Here is a 15,796-nt window from a genome sequence, read left to right as displayed (position 1 = left end):
TTAGTTACTGCTTATTATTGTCTTCATAAGTCAGAATAAGAACTCTATGTGAATAAAATTCTTACTTACTTTTGTCATCTCTTTACTGCTTGGTTGTATAGCAGTGCTTATTACCTAGCATTTATCCAGGAAACATTTGCTAAGTGGTTCAACAAGAATAGAGATACATAAAATTAAGCTTTGAGTTATATGTGTATGTGTGATATATATATTATATAATATCATAACACACATATATGTGTGTGATACATGGTTTTATACAATATATAAATCATATATATATGATATTATATAATATATATTTCTCTTAATATGTGAAAAAGACTAAAGCTAAGTTTGGTATATTTTTATTTAGGTAATAATGTAAAAGCACAGCAAGTTATTAAAAGTAGACTTTGTTCTAGCAAGAGATGGTGGATAGTGAATTGATCCCGCTACATTTACTATGGGACACATTACTATCTGGTTCAAAGTGTGAAGTGGAGCCTGATTTCTGTTTGTTCTTTGCCGTGATCTGTGTCCAACAAGTAAGTAGGTGGCATTTTGATATTGAAATGAATCTAATGTTTTTGAAATGAAAATGTATACTATCTGATTTGGCATCCTGTGAGGTGAAATATCCCTTATAGAGAATCCATAAGAAATGGACATAGACAAATTGCTTAGTAGGACTGAAATAAGCTTGGAGATGTAAACAAAACAAAACAAAGTAAAAAACAAAACTCAATACAGCTATTAAAGAATGGTTTCTCCTATATTGTGAAGCCTAGAAATTAGTGCATGAGACTATAGATGCCTAAAAGTATGCATAGAGAAGCAAATAGTGATGACTCAACAATAAAAATAAATGAACTACTAATAAGCAGAACACTATGAATGAATCTTAAAACATGATGCTGAATGAAGGAAGCCAGATACAAAAGAGTCAATATTACAGGAACCCATTTTTATCAAGTTCTATAACAGCTAAAAATTATTTATGATTTTAAAAAACAGAATTATAGTTGCCTGGGGCAGGGTGAGGTAATGTTAGTTTTCTGGATAGAAACATGAGAGAAATTTTGCGGATGATGCTATTTCTGAATTTTGATAGGGGTTGGATTATACAGATATAAACATTTGTCAAAACTCATCAAATGGAACAGTTTGTGCATTTTATACTATGCAAGTTTTACCTAAAGAGAACATTAACACATTTTGAATTGCATGCAGTGATAGGCAGGTCAATGAATTATGTAGGGTTCAGTGGATAGATACACTATGAAATGCAAAAAATAAAATAATGGATTGAGGGAATAGATAAATATGTGATAAGAGAAAGAAAATAAAATATTTTTTCTATAATCCACATAGATGATAAATGGGTGTTGGCTATAAAATTCTTTTAACTCTTTTGTATGTGTTAGATGTGGAATAGAAAGACTAAGATTTAAAAAGTAAAGGAAATGTTCTCAATTCCTAAGAATGCTTATTTTTGATTACAGGGTTTAATATACACATATATGTATATGTATGCAAACGCACATATACATAAACATTGCATGTTTATATGTGAATGTGCATGTTCTCCTGTGTCCTCTTTTTTTTTAATTGAGCCTTTTGTGTTTTTGATATTAGATAAAATCTAGCAAAAGGCCACAAAACAAAACAAAAAGTATTAAAACCTCTTAGTTGATCTTTTACATAACAAAAGAGTTTTCTATAGTATTCCGCTCTGTGTATTTTCTTGAAATTCATATTCTAACTGAAGGAGATGCCACAGAGAGTGCCAAATTCTAACATATAGTCATCTTTTGATCAAAATTTGGAAGAGTTAGTTTAGAATCTGTAATAATGTATTGCATGGCACATACAACATCTCTATACAATCTTGAAGCCTCTATTAGTCACCTCTTACACTTGAAGGAATTTGCATAATACATGTTTTTACTCAGCTTACCCAAGTTTTTAACTCAAATTACCATCTATATCCTTCTTTTATTCAACATGAACTGAAAAACGGTGGAAGAAATGATAAATATATTTGTACCATTGTCTATATTTCCATCTGTTTATATTTAAATCATAACAGTAACTAATTTTTGTGTGGATCCCATTTTAAGATTTATTTTTTAATAATCTGTTTTCAAAAGCATTTGGCTCCATAACATGTTATATTATTTAAGGTCATTAGATCAGAAAGTAGACAATAGTGTTCACTGATCTTAAAGTTGAGCTCTTTACTCTGCTCAGCACAGTCCCTGAGCAAAAGATTCAAACTTGACTGTGGCACTTGTGTAATGTAATTGCTGCAAATATCTGCTACTCACAGGTATGCAGCTTTTCCTTCTTCGAGTTCTTTACTTTTCCCACTAGAACCACTTTTCTTCCCGCACATTCTCCTCGTGATGCACATCAATAACCCACATTGCCGAATAAAGAAGCAGCTGACGTCCGTTACCACAAGGATTAGCAAGAGTGCCGCCACGCCCAGGCCAATGACTGCTCCGAGCCCAAGACCATTAAAAAGCGTATCTTAAAAAAATAAAAGAAAATAATTTTACTAAGCTCCAAATTAGAAAAAAATAGTTATTTTGAAAATGAATCTTAACTAAAGAGACAGGAAAAAAGTGAGTCACTGGTAAATTTTAATTTCATGATTTTTGGGAACCATTCTCTGGCTTTCTAATAATATTTTAAGCAACTGACATGTTAATGTTTTGAAATATATATTTTTCTTTTTTAAAAGATTTTATTTATTTATTCATGAGAGACAGAGGAAGAGACATAGGCAGAGGGAGAAGCAGGCTTCCCATGGGGAACCAGATGTGACACTTGATCCCAGGACCCTGGGGATCACGCCCTGAGCCAAAGGCAGATGCTCAACCACTGAGCCACCCAGGGGTCCCTGAAATATTTTTTCAGACTTCATTTAGAAAAATACTCTTAAGTAGCTCTCTTTCCAATATATTTTTGATTTCCCAAGAGGAAGATAATGAATATTATTATAGCCCCAACTGTACTCTATTAGAAACTCATAACCATTAATGGATCATCACATTATTAAGAGGAAAATGTAGTCAAAACTCCTGTAGGAGAAGGTTAAATAAATGTTTCATATAGAATTATCTCAGTTAAGCCTTGAACTTGCAAATTATGTGCACTCCAAGCACTTTGTTTTGACAGAGAATACATTTTAAAATATCTGTGTATGAATATTTTGAAAATCATCATTTTAGAATAAATTATTTACTTGTATTTTTTCAGCTAATATCTTACTAAATCATATTAGACTAGAAGCAAACTTTTTCAGAGCTATGGTACTTATGACCTTTCTGAAGTGTACCATGGGAAGGCTAGGGACAATGGGAGTCATTTTTCCTTGACATGTGGTTGTGGAAATTCTTGAAAGTCATACAGAAACTATCCATGAAAGAGGTAACTGGGAATAGGATGGAATATGCTGACTGACAAAGTAGAAATAGCAAGAAGGAGAGTGGAAGTGAGGATGTATCAAGTGTTTCATGCCTATAGTCAAAAATGATGTTAGACCACACAATCACAACAGTGTTGGCACAAAAATAAGTACCATGGAAAGAGATTAAACTGGTGATACTTTGTTATCTATCTGAGGGAAGAAAATAATTCTTGTAAGACAGTGTTAAGAGAATTATTCAAAATGATTCTTAACATAATTATATTAGCATTTGCTTACATAACATTATAAAATTATAATTATTCTTTTTAATGATAAAATATATTTATTACTCAGCATCATAATGGCATCTTAAATATCTAAGATGTGTGCAATGCAATTGAGGGACAGATGCATACTTAGTTTGAAGAAAATCACTTCTGAAAAATAGCTATGTAAAACAAAGTTTTTCTAAGTTATATTTTTAAAATTAGGTATAATATTTTAATAGTGACTTGAAGAAATTGTGATATAAAGGAATCAATGTAACTCATTTGCATTTTAAATCAAGCTGATGCTAGATGATGACAGATCTGTCTAAATCCTAGTTGATTTTTCCACTGAATGACTGAGCCTCACATCTATATTTATTTTTTTTCCCCAGGAAATGCATGTTCTTTAAAAAAAAAAAAAAGAATTCATTCTATTTGTGACATAGTTCCTGGCTTCTTACCCAGGTGACTTTGTGGTTCACCTGTGCTAGAACATGGAGGTACTTCTATAGCATTTCTGTGAAATTGCAGGTAAGAATTCCTGAAGTCTTAAATCAACAAACTTGCAACTTCCAAGCAATTACACTTCCAAGCAAGTGTGATATTGATAATAGTTCTTTTACTTCTGATAAAGAGAAACAGGAAGCAAACAAATAACTGTGTTGGAGGATAAATAAGTTTTCTACAAAGTTCCAATACACAAATGGAGAGTGAGATTCTAAATGTTATTTATGAAAGATATATCTATAGGCAAGATTGAAAAAAAAAACTTAGCGTCTCAAGCTATAAAAATAATACATTAAGCAAACCAGGCTTTCTTTTGACAATTAGAAAATCATTTTATACTTTTTATTCCATTATCCTTTTTTGAATATACGCGATTCCTACCTGAATGTACATTACAATATAATAAGGACAATTCATCTATGAAATGTCTTTGATTACATATAAAGCTAAATTTTTTTTCAAAGTCCACAGAAATTCATTTTGCTCTACTGCACATGATTCAACAACTAAAGCTCAAAAAAGAGTTGAAAAATAGAAATCTGATCGGGCATTAGGCCTTCTGGATATATTGACCAAATGAACCTTCTGTTATAAACTATTGCCTTTTCTTTTGCTTCACTTAGGTTCCTCTCCCATGCAGCACTGTTCTAGACAATAAATCCCCCAGGTCAATGATGATCTACCTGGCCCATTATTAAATCTTCATTTACCTTTTTTTTTTAATGTAAGCTCCACCCCCAGCATAGAGCCCCATGCAGGGCTTGACCTTGTGACCCTGAGATCCAGACCTGAGCTGAGATCAAGCTTCAGACACTTAGCCATCTGAGCCACCCAGGCACCCTTTTATTCACCATTTTTAAGTATGAAAGGACTGGCTTTCTACTTAAATGCACTGAACCTGGTGTCCATCACATACTGCTGTATATCCTTGAGTGAGGCAGTTAACTTCTCAAGGCTGCAATGTCACTTTATTAAAATGAGAACAATTATAGGAACAGCAACAATCAGAAACTAGGTCATGGGGTTTTAGAAAGAGTGTTGTGAACATATTAATGTACTTAACACCTCTACATTTATTGTCCAGTGCAGAGTAAAAATTTAACAAATATTGGCAATATTAGCACTACTATTACTCTTACTACTACTACTACTACTACTACTACTACTATTTTGCTATTATAAAATTCTGGGGAAATGAAATTTTGCTAGAAAAAAATTGATCTTCTAAATTTAATCTATTCTGTAAGCATATTTTTTTCATCAGCACCCTAATGTGGGACACTTTCTCTTATTAAACACTGATTATTCTCTTAAGAATACAGTCACATTATTTTCTTTACTTAGTTTTAGCTAGTTAGCTTTTAAATAATAAATATTTTATTTATGACCTTTTTATCATTAAACCAGCATACTGATCTGCTTTATTACCATCTTTAGAAAAGCTCTTAGAAACATTATATTTGTAAAGCAACTTATGGTAAAGGAATATTGATGCTAAAATGCTAATTACTTTTTTCCTAAGGAAACAAAATTATATCTTTTAAGCTCATGATTATAAATGTTGAGAGTTACTTGAAGTTATTTTTATGGAAAACTGAATATGTTTTGTCTTTGCAGAGGAGAGGGTGGACAGCAAGACAGTTTATGTAATAGATATTTAATTTTCTTGTTAAGTTATGGTTTTTAAAAATTGGCTTAACAATGTATTTAAATGCTAATATTTTCTCACATCCCATGAAATTAGACAATAACTATGAAAGCCAAATTTTCTAATGTTTTCATTTTTTTTTTTCTAGCACCTATTTACTCTGGTGTGAAAATTTACTTACTTGTCTTTGGCTTTTTCAGAAACAAAATCATGACCACATGTAAATTACATCACTAGGATTTGGGGACTAACAATGATTTATTTTTTTCTGTGACATATAGAATATACTTTCTTTTGTAATTTCATTACAGTTTTAATTATTTAACAAATCAAAACTGAGCCTAGTGATAATTTAAAAGATTTTAAGTTCAACTTTTTTTTGCTAGCTTTCCAGAATACTTACACGTCCTTTATGATACGATATTTTATGATAATTTTTACAACTCCATGACATAGGAAAATGGTGTTATCTCTACATTACAGATAAGAAAACTGAGGTCCAGAGAGTATAGTGGCCTAAGTCTCAGGATAATCCTTGATATTAGATCAGTATCAGTGAAGAATATTTAGCTTCAGGTTTTATATTGTTTGTACTTGTGTCAGTTTTGTATTGTATATTCCTCATCAAATAATCAGAAGAGGAGGGATGCCTGGGTTGCTCAGTGGTTGAGCATCTGCCTTTGGCTCAGGTCATGATCTTGGGGTCTGGGATCAAGTCTCACATCTGGCTCCACCCAGGGAGCCTACTTCTCCCTCTGCCTATGTCTCTGACTCTCTCTCTCTGTGTCTCAAATGAGTAAATAAATAAAAAATCTTTAAAAAAAATCAGGAGAGGGGTAACATAGTAAATAAAACATGTAGTTTCTTTGAACAGGAAAATATCTATTTTTTCTCTACACTACTAGAGGAACAACAATTTAAATGAGGTACAAACGTGTAAATCATTTATTTATGTATTCTTTATTTTAGTTTTTTAAAGCTTTAATTATTCATGAAAGACAGTGAGAGAGGGGGGAAGGCAGAGACGGAGGGAGAAGCAGGCCCCCCACAGATCAGGGAGCTCCTCGTGGGACTTGATCCCAGGACCTTGGGACTATGACCTGACCTGAAAGCAGATGCTTAACTGACTGAGCCACCCACGTGCCCCTTATTTATGTATTCTTGCTATTAGCTCTCTTTTTAGTGATCATTTTGTATTGCTTTTTGATAGAGTATTTTATACTAGAATTTAATAAGAATAAATAATTTAGGAATTATAAAGTTTAAACATTTGTTTTTTGGTATATATTTTGCTATTGAGCGCAAATAGGAGAGTCATTCTGATTGTATTTCTATAACTTCCTTCCCAGGTGACCTTCTGTCCCATGAAATTCAGAAATTGTCAAGCTCAAGCCATATTATTCCCCAGACCTTGTGTAATCACATCCTAACTGAAATAAAAACATAAATCCAAAGCATTAAAATGAGAAAAAAAACATTTAAAATTTGTCACATGCATATCTTTATGTTTCTGTTGTAGAAATTAATTCACAACTAAAACACGGAATTAATTTTCTGTGAAATGTATTACATTTGATAATAGTTTTTCAAAAACCAGTACATTATATTCATAAAACTAGCCTTGTTTTTTGACACTTTAAATAGTTTAGTATTTTACTTAACTATTTTTCTATGTGTACATATCATCTCCTCCAAATAGATTGAAAATGACTTTCAGACTTGGAAAGGCAATAAAGATATGAAGAAAAAAATTTTCTTAATTTAATGGGTCCTAAGAGGGGAGATTTATTTTTTCCTCCCAGAATAATGGTAGCTCTTTCCATAAGAGATATTCCTAAATATAAGTAAGTAAATAGTGTAAGTCTATGAAAGACAAGAAGACATTCAAAAACTTTTGGTGTTTCTCATAACATTGCTAGGTACCATATCCTCCAAAATCGCAGTAGGTATACTTGTCTCCTTTCTTGTATGTTTGTTATTCCTTCATCCTGCTCAGAGTAACACACTTTCAAATATCAGTTGATCTATGGAAAATCTAGGTGTAAATCTATAAGCATGCATGTTTACTCATATATGTCCCATGTGAAAAGAGGTGAAGCAGGTGGTTTTCTGAGTTGGGCTCCATCTGAGCCACAATGGGAGCTACTTTAAAATCAGATCTGGATTAACTAAAGACTTTGTGGCTGTACAGTTAAAAAAAAAAAGACTATCAAACCATGTATGCTTCACAAACTTTCACTGAGTGCCTGCCTAATTAGTGTAGAACTAGATGGGCTTTCTGATACGTACTAAAATAGAACTAATAGAAATTAAAATAAATCTTTAGGATTATACATCCTTTTAAGTCCTTTTCTACTTACAAAGCACAAGTTCCTAAAATTTTTCATTCATTAAGCTCCAAAAAATACAAGCAAAGAACAAAAGAATAATACCCACCATTTGCTTCAACGTGGATGGAACTGGAGGGTATTATGCTGAGTGAAATAAGTCAATCGGAGAAGGACAAACATTATATGGTCCCGTTAATTTGGGGAATATAAATAATAGTGAAAGGAAATAGAAGGGAAGGGAGAAGAAATGGGTAGGAAATATCAGAAAGGGAGACAGAACATGAAGACTCCTAACTCTGGGAAATGAACTAGGGGTGGTGGAAGGGGAGGAAGGTGGGGGGTGGGGGTGAATGGGTGACGGGCACTGAGGGGGGGAACTTGACGGGATGAGCACTAGGTGTTATTCTGTATGTTGGCAAATTGAACACCATAAAAAATAAATTTATTATTGAAAAAAATAAAGGAACAAAGAGCTCAAAAAAAGAAAAAAAAGACTTTTATATTAATAAAGGCATACAGTTAATAGTAGGTTTTCACTAGAATTAGTGGTAATTTTGCATTATAGAAGGCACACTCTACAGTAATACATCCCCACCCCACCCCCCAAAAAAGGACGTTGCACTGGATTCAAAACCAACTATCATCCCTAAGGATTTCACAGTTTCTCACACTGTTGATAAACAAGCTGTTTTCAAAAATCATCTGTCACTTACAGACTTGGAAATTATCTTAAATTGGTAAATTAATGTTTTATGATTTTTCCCTAGGATCTCCACATTAACAAAGAATAAAAAAGTGTAGCAGAAAGAACAAAAGTATAGAAATGAGACAAGGTCTAGACTAGTTCAACAAAATAATAATTTTTAAAAAGTTATAAAAAGTTTAATAAGCCTCACAATTTTAAAAATGATGGGGATATTGAAAATAAAGTCTAATCACAACATTCCCCCACTATAGGCAAAGCTACAGTATTTACATTTCTTGACATAACCCACTTGTCAAGAAAGAAAATAATATTATCCAACCTATGGAATTGTGTAAATAAATGTCTTATTACGCATTTACAAGACTTTCTATTCTCTTACTGGGAATAACAGATCTGTTAAACAGATCCTAAATTATGTTAAGATTTATCTTTGGATTTGATAGCCTTTTCTCAGCTAAACTAAATGGAGAATCAGGCATATGTTTGTAAATGTGATATTTATATATTGTATTTAGAAAAAATCATTATAAATATCTATTTTTATATATTTAATGAAAAACATGACTTTCAGCTCACCTTGGTAGTAGTAATCATAAATGAGGAAAAAAAGTAAATGTTGATTTATTCATATTATAAAATTCACTATTAAAGAGGGAAGTGTTAAAACCACTCATCTTAGTAAACTGAGCACATGTCACACTGTTCCCATTTTTCCAAATACCACATTTCTCTGTGTCATGACCACAGACCTCCTGCATTTAGGGTGCCTGGTGTTCATTCCTGAATTGATAGATCCATTCTATTTTGATTAATATTTAATATCCCTGTTTGAAACAAAGGTTTGGACTTCTGAAGTTTCCAGTGTGTGGTTAATAACCCCTTTAATCTGTATTAATTAAAAAGAAGGAAAATATTACAAATTGCATCAGCAAGTATTAAAACTGTTTTCTGCTAATTTAAAAAAAATTAAAAATCAAACTGGAAACTGAAGAGCAACTATACTTGGATTTTATATTCTTCCTCCATCTAAACTATTTTTTTGTTGCTTCCACATACACCCAGGAAAATTGGAATGTACTCTCCTAAGATACATTTTTTTCATTTAAATTATAAATAGGTAATATTTTATGACATTTACACTTTGATAGACACACAATGCAATGCATTGTTCATGCATTTTGTGGCTCACACATTGCAATTAGATATAACTAGATCATAATACAATTTTATTGTTTTTCATTATTGATAAAATGTGAGTAATAATTCTAATGTATCCTAGCTAAAATATGAGAATCATATTATGAAAATGATTTGGGAATTCCTAAGAACTGTACAAATGCATTATTATTTCATTTGTTATACTTGTTACTTTATGCTCATTTTTATAGTAACTTATTTTTATTTTTGTTTACAGTATTTTCTTTAAAAAATAGAATTTCCCAAAAAAATATAGAATTTCCCCACTTTTACCCCAAACCTTCCTATATTTTAGAAGCTTAAACATTTGAATATTGCTAACACTTATGAACTGTGATGCATAAAAATAATTGTAAACATGTATTTACATTTTACAAGTGTTTTTGTATCATTATTTTTGATAAACTGTCTTCATTAAGGTCTAAGGTTTTTTTATTTTTATTTATTTATGAGAGAGAGAGAGAGAGAGAGAGAGAGAGAGAGAGGCAGAAGCAGCCTCCATGCACTGGAACCCGACGTGGGATTCGATCCCTTGTCTCCAGGATCGCGCCCTGGGTCAAAGGCAGGCGCCAAACCGCTGCGCCACCCAGGGATCCCAAGGTCTAAGGTTTAAAACCATTTTCATTCTTCTGGTTTTAGATGTGAATTTCACTATGACTAGAGCTCAGCATGGTTAAATACCATTCCTTTTTCATTTGTTCATTATTCATATAGCAAATTATCTTTCTGGTCATTCATTCCCATACTTCTGTATGTCATAATCTTTCTTGATCTTTGTAAGGGTGATGTTAAAATAAATGAAAGCAAGAGAATTATTAAAAATGCTCTTTTTGACTCTTATAGATGAAACTGCTTTTTCCTGGTTTGGGATAAGAATATTTATATTATAGATATAGTATGTGTGTGTGTATATATATATATATATATGTATATATATATATATATATATATATAGTATTCTATTCTGTAATTCACCTGCCCTCTTTACTTCACCATTAGATTTTTTTTCTTGCTGTTATTATTGTTACATTTGTTGTTATGGTTATTTGTGCATTTTAGACACATTTGTCTTCACTGAAACAAAAATAAGGTTGAAACTTGCAACAGATTATTGCTAAAGAATCAAAAACCTCTTCCCGAAAATAAAGACTGTACCTCTTTTGTATTCTGATCTTTTCTCTGTTGTATCTTGGTTCCCTCTTGGAAAAGCTTCTAATATTCATGAGATAATGAAAGTATTTACATCGTTCAGCTTCCTGACAAAGTGCACTTATTAGCAACTTTTTAAGTTCACTCAAGTTCATATTATTTGGATATTTAACTGCTTAGTGAACTAGCTGAGTGAAAACTGTGTGGGTGCAACATGAATTTTTAGGCATGCAGTTTTCAATGAACAGTGTAAAGAAAAAGTATGTAATGCTACTAATATCTGTGATGGCTGTGTAAGAGTATTGTTAATGGTGAAAAGAAAATTGTGGAGTCTTTTATAAGGGATTGCATTTGGGGAAAGGAATCTTGGGATTTTAAAATTTAAAATCTTTAGAACTATATTAAAAATTAAAAGTTATAATCATGAGAAGAGTATATAATTGTATGGAATTGCACTATTTATAAGTGCATTGTGATCAGCCTGACAGATGTTTGAGTTTTAGGATCACACAAAAGTAATTTGCTGTGTATTGAAAGAACATGTATTGAGTTTATTGGAGCTCTTTCAGTAATCCAAAAACAAATTATAAAAGTTCATGTCCGAGATTAATATCTGATAATCCTTGATAACACTATTTGTGTATCCACACATTAATTTCAAAAGGTGAAATTTCAAAAGGTGATTTATTTATTTTAGAGAGAAAGAAAGAGAATGTAGGGGGCAGGATATAGGAGCAGAGACAGAGAAACCCAGCAGACTCCAAGCTGAGTGTGGAGCCCAATGAAGAGCTTGATCTCATGTCCCTGAGATCATGACTTGATTGAAACCAAGAGTTGAATGCTTAACTAACTGTACCACCCAGGCACTCCTGAAATTTTCAGGTTTTTAATATTATAAGTAAAATTTACCAATGATTTTTCAGTATTATTCAAATATATTAACAAAGCCTACTGTTACTATGTGTTTTAAATCCTCAAGATATTTCAGTACATTTTAATAAGGTGGTGTTGTCTTTTCTGGATGTACTCAGTTAAGTGATATTGATGTAAACGTTTTCTTGCTTACTACCAAATTTCTTTGTATGGGGGGGGTGAAGATTGTATTTTATATCATCTATTTCTTACCACTGTGTCTCTATTATTTAGTTATTTTGATTCTTATGTCATTATGTTCTTTACACATATAACAAATATATATATACATATATCACACACACACACACACACACACACACACACTCAATGATAATACAAATTTCCCTTCAAGTCACTTATCCTTACTAGGAAGTATTATTTGGGAGAAGGTAGGTTGAGAGGGCAGCACAGATAAACCAGACTTTACTTATTTGTCTATTTACTTACTTATATTTACTATCTGATTTGGGGCAAGATAATTATCTAATTAGCTAATTAGCTAATTGAGGATATTTGGTTTGGTAATGGGAAGAGAATTGTGTGTGTGTGTGTATGATTTATAATTACAAAACTATACATTTTCCTAAGAATGTCTTTTCCTAGATATGTTTGTTTACAAAGGCAGAATTATAAAATATCTTTTCAAAATATCTTCTTCTCCTTTGATAATACAGAAATATTTTTGCCCAAGGCTGAATTGAGCCAAAATACATCATCATCCTTTAATTTAGCACAATCTTATTAAACAATCTTATCAAGCAGTTGTGAAGATGAAATAAAAAGGCAAACAACTCTCTTCACTGGGGACTCATATAAATTGAGAGAGAAGAGTAAGACATGTAACTGGAAACTCAAATGCAATGCAATTGATTGCTTTACTAGTGGTAAAAATTAATGTAACCTGAGCAGATGGGGGGAAAATCATATATGTTAGTAGTTCGTGGTCAAGTAAGACGTAATAGAGAAGACAATGCTTGAAATGGTATTGAAGAATGAGAACATTTCCATGTGATGACAGGAGGTGATTTTTGACAGGATACGCCATGAGTAAATGTGGATATGTATGAAAATATATGGTATGTTTTGAAATTAGCATATATATGTAAATATTAGAGATAAAATACTGAAGATGGTTGAAAAGGTCAAAGTGAAGTGATAAAAATGATGAAATTAAAAATGTGGACCTTGCAAACTGAATAGATAAATAAATCACCCAAACCAAAATTAGTCACCCCCACCAACAGAACCTCAAACGTGTGATCTTTTCACAAAAGATGGTAGAGAGTTGTTAGAGATACATAGGAAGGGAAGTAGAATCTGTTGCAGGAAAGAAGCTAGTGGAAGCCTGGGCTATGGCTTCAAACACCTGTCCAGTCTTTTCTGTCTCCTATTCCACCTCCATTTCCATAACGCACCCAGGCTTGTCAATCTCTGTTTGATACTTGAAGCAGTGAGAAAATAGACTCAGCCTAGAACATGTGATTAGTGATAGAACATTAATTAGTGACCATTAATATGGTTTAAAAATGGACACTGTATAAGGTAAAGTATTATCATTTACATAATATATATTTACAATTACATATAACTGTTCTGTGTAATTTGTAATGGAATGACATTCTAAGTGGCTCATCTCCTTCACATCATTTTTAAAATTTATTATCTACACAATCCTTCTAAGGTTTTAGTATTTATCTTTTGAAAACAATTCCCTGTAAAAAGGAACACTCTAAAATATAGTTATAATTCTTCTATGGGAGTGTTGATGAAAACACATTCTCAGAAAAAGTTAAAGTAGTATATTTAATATAAGGAAAGGAATTAAAGATATAAGCTGTCCTGATTTTGAAAAAAAAAGTGTTATCTAACAGATAACAGCACATTTTTGGTAAATGTTTCAAATAACTGAAAACTTTAGAAATGAGTATTTCTAAGTGTTTTTTATAAATCTGGTGCAACAAACCATGAGAGATTGTGAAATATCTAGAGTCCTTCCACAACAGAATACCTGTGCTCCTAACTACACTGACATTTCAAAATTGCTAAGTGTGTTGGAATGGAAACCACTGATCATTTCACACACACAAAAAAAATGCAAGATATAAAATATTTTATATGTCATAACTATTTATTCAAACCGCTACTTTGGAAATTTATTGTTATCTCACTAACTGTACTTTTCCATATGCAGTTTAAATCTTATGGTATGTGTTATTTTTCTTTGGTGAAGATGATTTGAGTATTTCTCATAAGATAATGAAGGTTTTTATTGACTTATAGGGAAAAAACTTCTTAGATTGGAATGAATATGATAAAAACAGACATGAACCAGTGTTAAAGAATAGAATAACTTAAATTTTAGTTCTTTGGTTTAACCATTAACCGGCCAAATTCATTTTTTCTGTTAACATTAGTTAGTTCCATTTATTGAATATGGAATACTTTGCACAGGTAAATAATACCATATTTTCTTTTTTAATAAGATTTAATTAATTTATTTATTTGAGAGAGAGAGAGAGCGAGCACATGAGTGCTGGCAGAGGGAAAAGGACCGCAGACTGTACTGAGAGTGAAGCCCCACATAGGCTCCATCTCATGACCCTAAGATCATGACCTGAGCTAAAATGCAGTTGAACGCTCAACTGACTGAACCACCCAGGTGCCCCCAAAATACTTTTTTTCTTAAAGACTCTATATTACAAAATTGAATCATAACTGAGTAAGATTAAACTACAATATTTTACAAATTGTTTAAATTACAAACTGTTTAATCTATTGCAAAATTATTAAATATACAGACCTTTGAATTTTATAAATATTTAAGACAATAAATGGAAAATATGAACAAATATATGGATCCTATTATTTTCTAAGGAATTTATACCACTAGGTTTTGAAAATTTTCCAGCTTTAGACATTCACTATATTGAGTTGTAGAGATTTCAATTTCTGCCTTAGGGTTCTATTTTAAAACCCCCATTACATTATTAAAATGAAACATCTAAATATGTAAGACCACTTATAATGTATATTATTACATAGTACTTCAAAATAATATATCATATAGTATACTTTAAAATAGAAGTGCAGATTTTCAATATATTCAAAAAGTACATCTAAGATACGCTCCTCTGGATGAATGAATACACTGTGGTACATCTAGACAGTGGAATATTATTATTCAATGCTGAAAAAAAATGAGCCATCACAACATGAAGATACATGAAAGAACTTTAAATGCATATTACTAAGTGAGAGGAGCCAATCTTCTGAAAAAGTTATGTGCTATATGATTCCAACTACATGACATTACAGAAAAGGAAAACTATAGAGGCTGTAAAAAAGACCAGTGGTTGCCAGGGGTTAGGAGAGAAGGAGGGACAAACAGGCAGACAATGGAGGATTTTTAGAGCCGTGAAACTTTTGTAAAATACTATAATGGTGTGCACATTTCATTATACATTTATCAAAAACCATATAATGGGCAACACCAAAAATAAATCCTAATGCAAAAACTGGTCTCTGAGTAAAAACGATGTCAGTGGTATCAATCGAGGTCGATCAATTGTAACAAATGGACCATTCTCCAAGTTGATAAGGGGAAAGGCTATACATGTACTGGGGCAGGAAGAAATGGGGAACTCTGTACATTCCTCTCAATTTTGGTGTGAACCTGAA

The 15,796-nt window shown here is 31.9% G+C and overlaps 1 protein-coding gene across 1 annotated transcript in view; it reads right to left on the bottom strand.

The window, feature by feature from the left end:
* The window catches only part of NCAM2 (neural cell adhesion molecule 2), a 520,048-nt gene that overhangs the window by 12,592 nt on the left and 491,660 nt on the right, over window positions 1-15,796 (bottom strand). The window contains exon 16 of the mRNA XM_055313808.1: window positions 2,310-2,514. Coding sequence (XP_055169783.1) covers window positions 2,310-2,514 — 205 coding nt within the window. The remainder of the gene's footprint in view (window positions 1-2,309; window positions 2,515-15,796) is intronic.

Source organism: Nyctereutes procyonoides, unplaced genomic scaffold, assembly GCF_905146905.1.
Source record: "Nyctereutes procyonoides isolate TBG_1078 unplaced genomic scaffold, NYPRO_anot_genome, whole genome shotgun sequence".
Lineage (NCBI taxonomy): Eukaryota > Metazoa > Chordata > Mammalia > Carnivora > Canidae > Nyctereutes > Nyctereutes procyonoides.
This window is presented reverse-complemented; position numbering and strand designations above follow the sequence as displayed.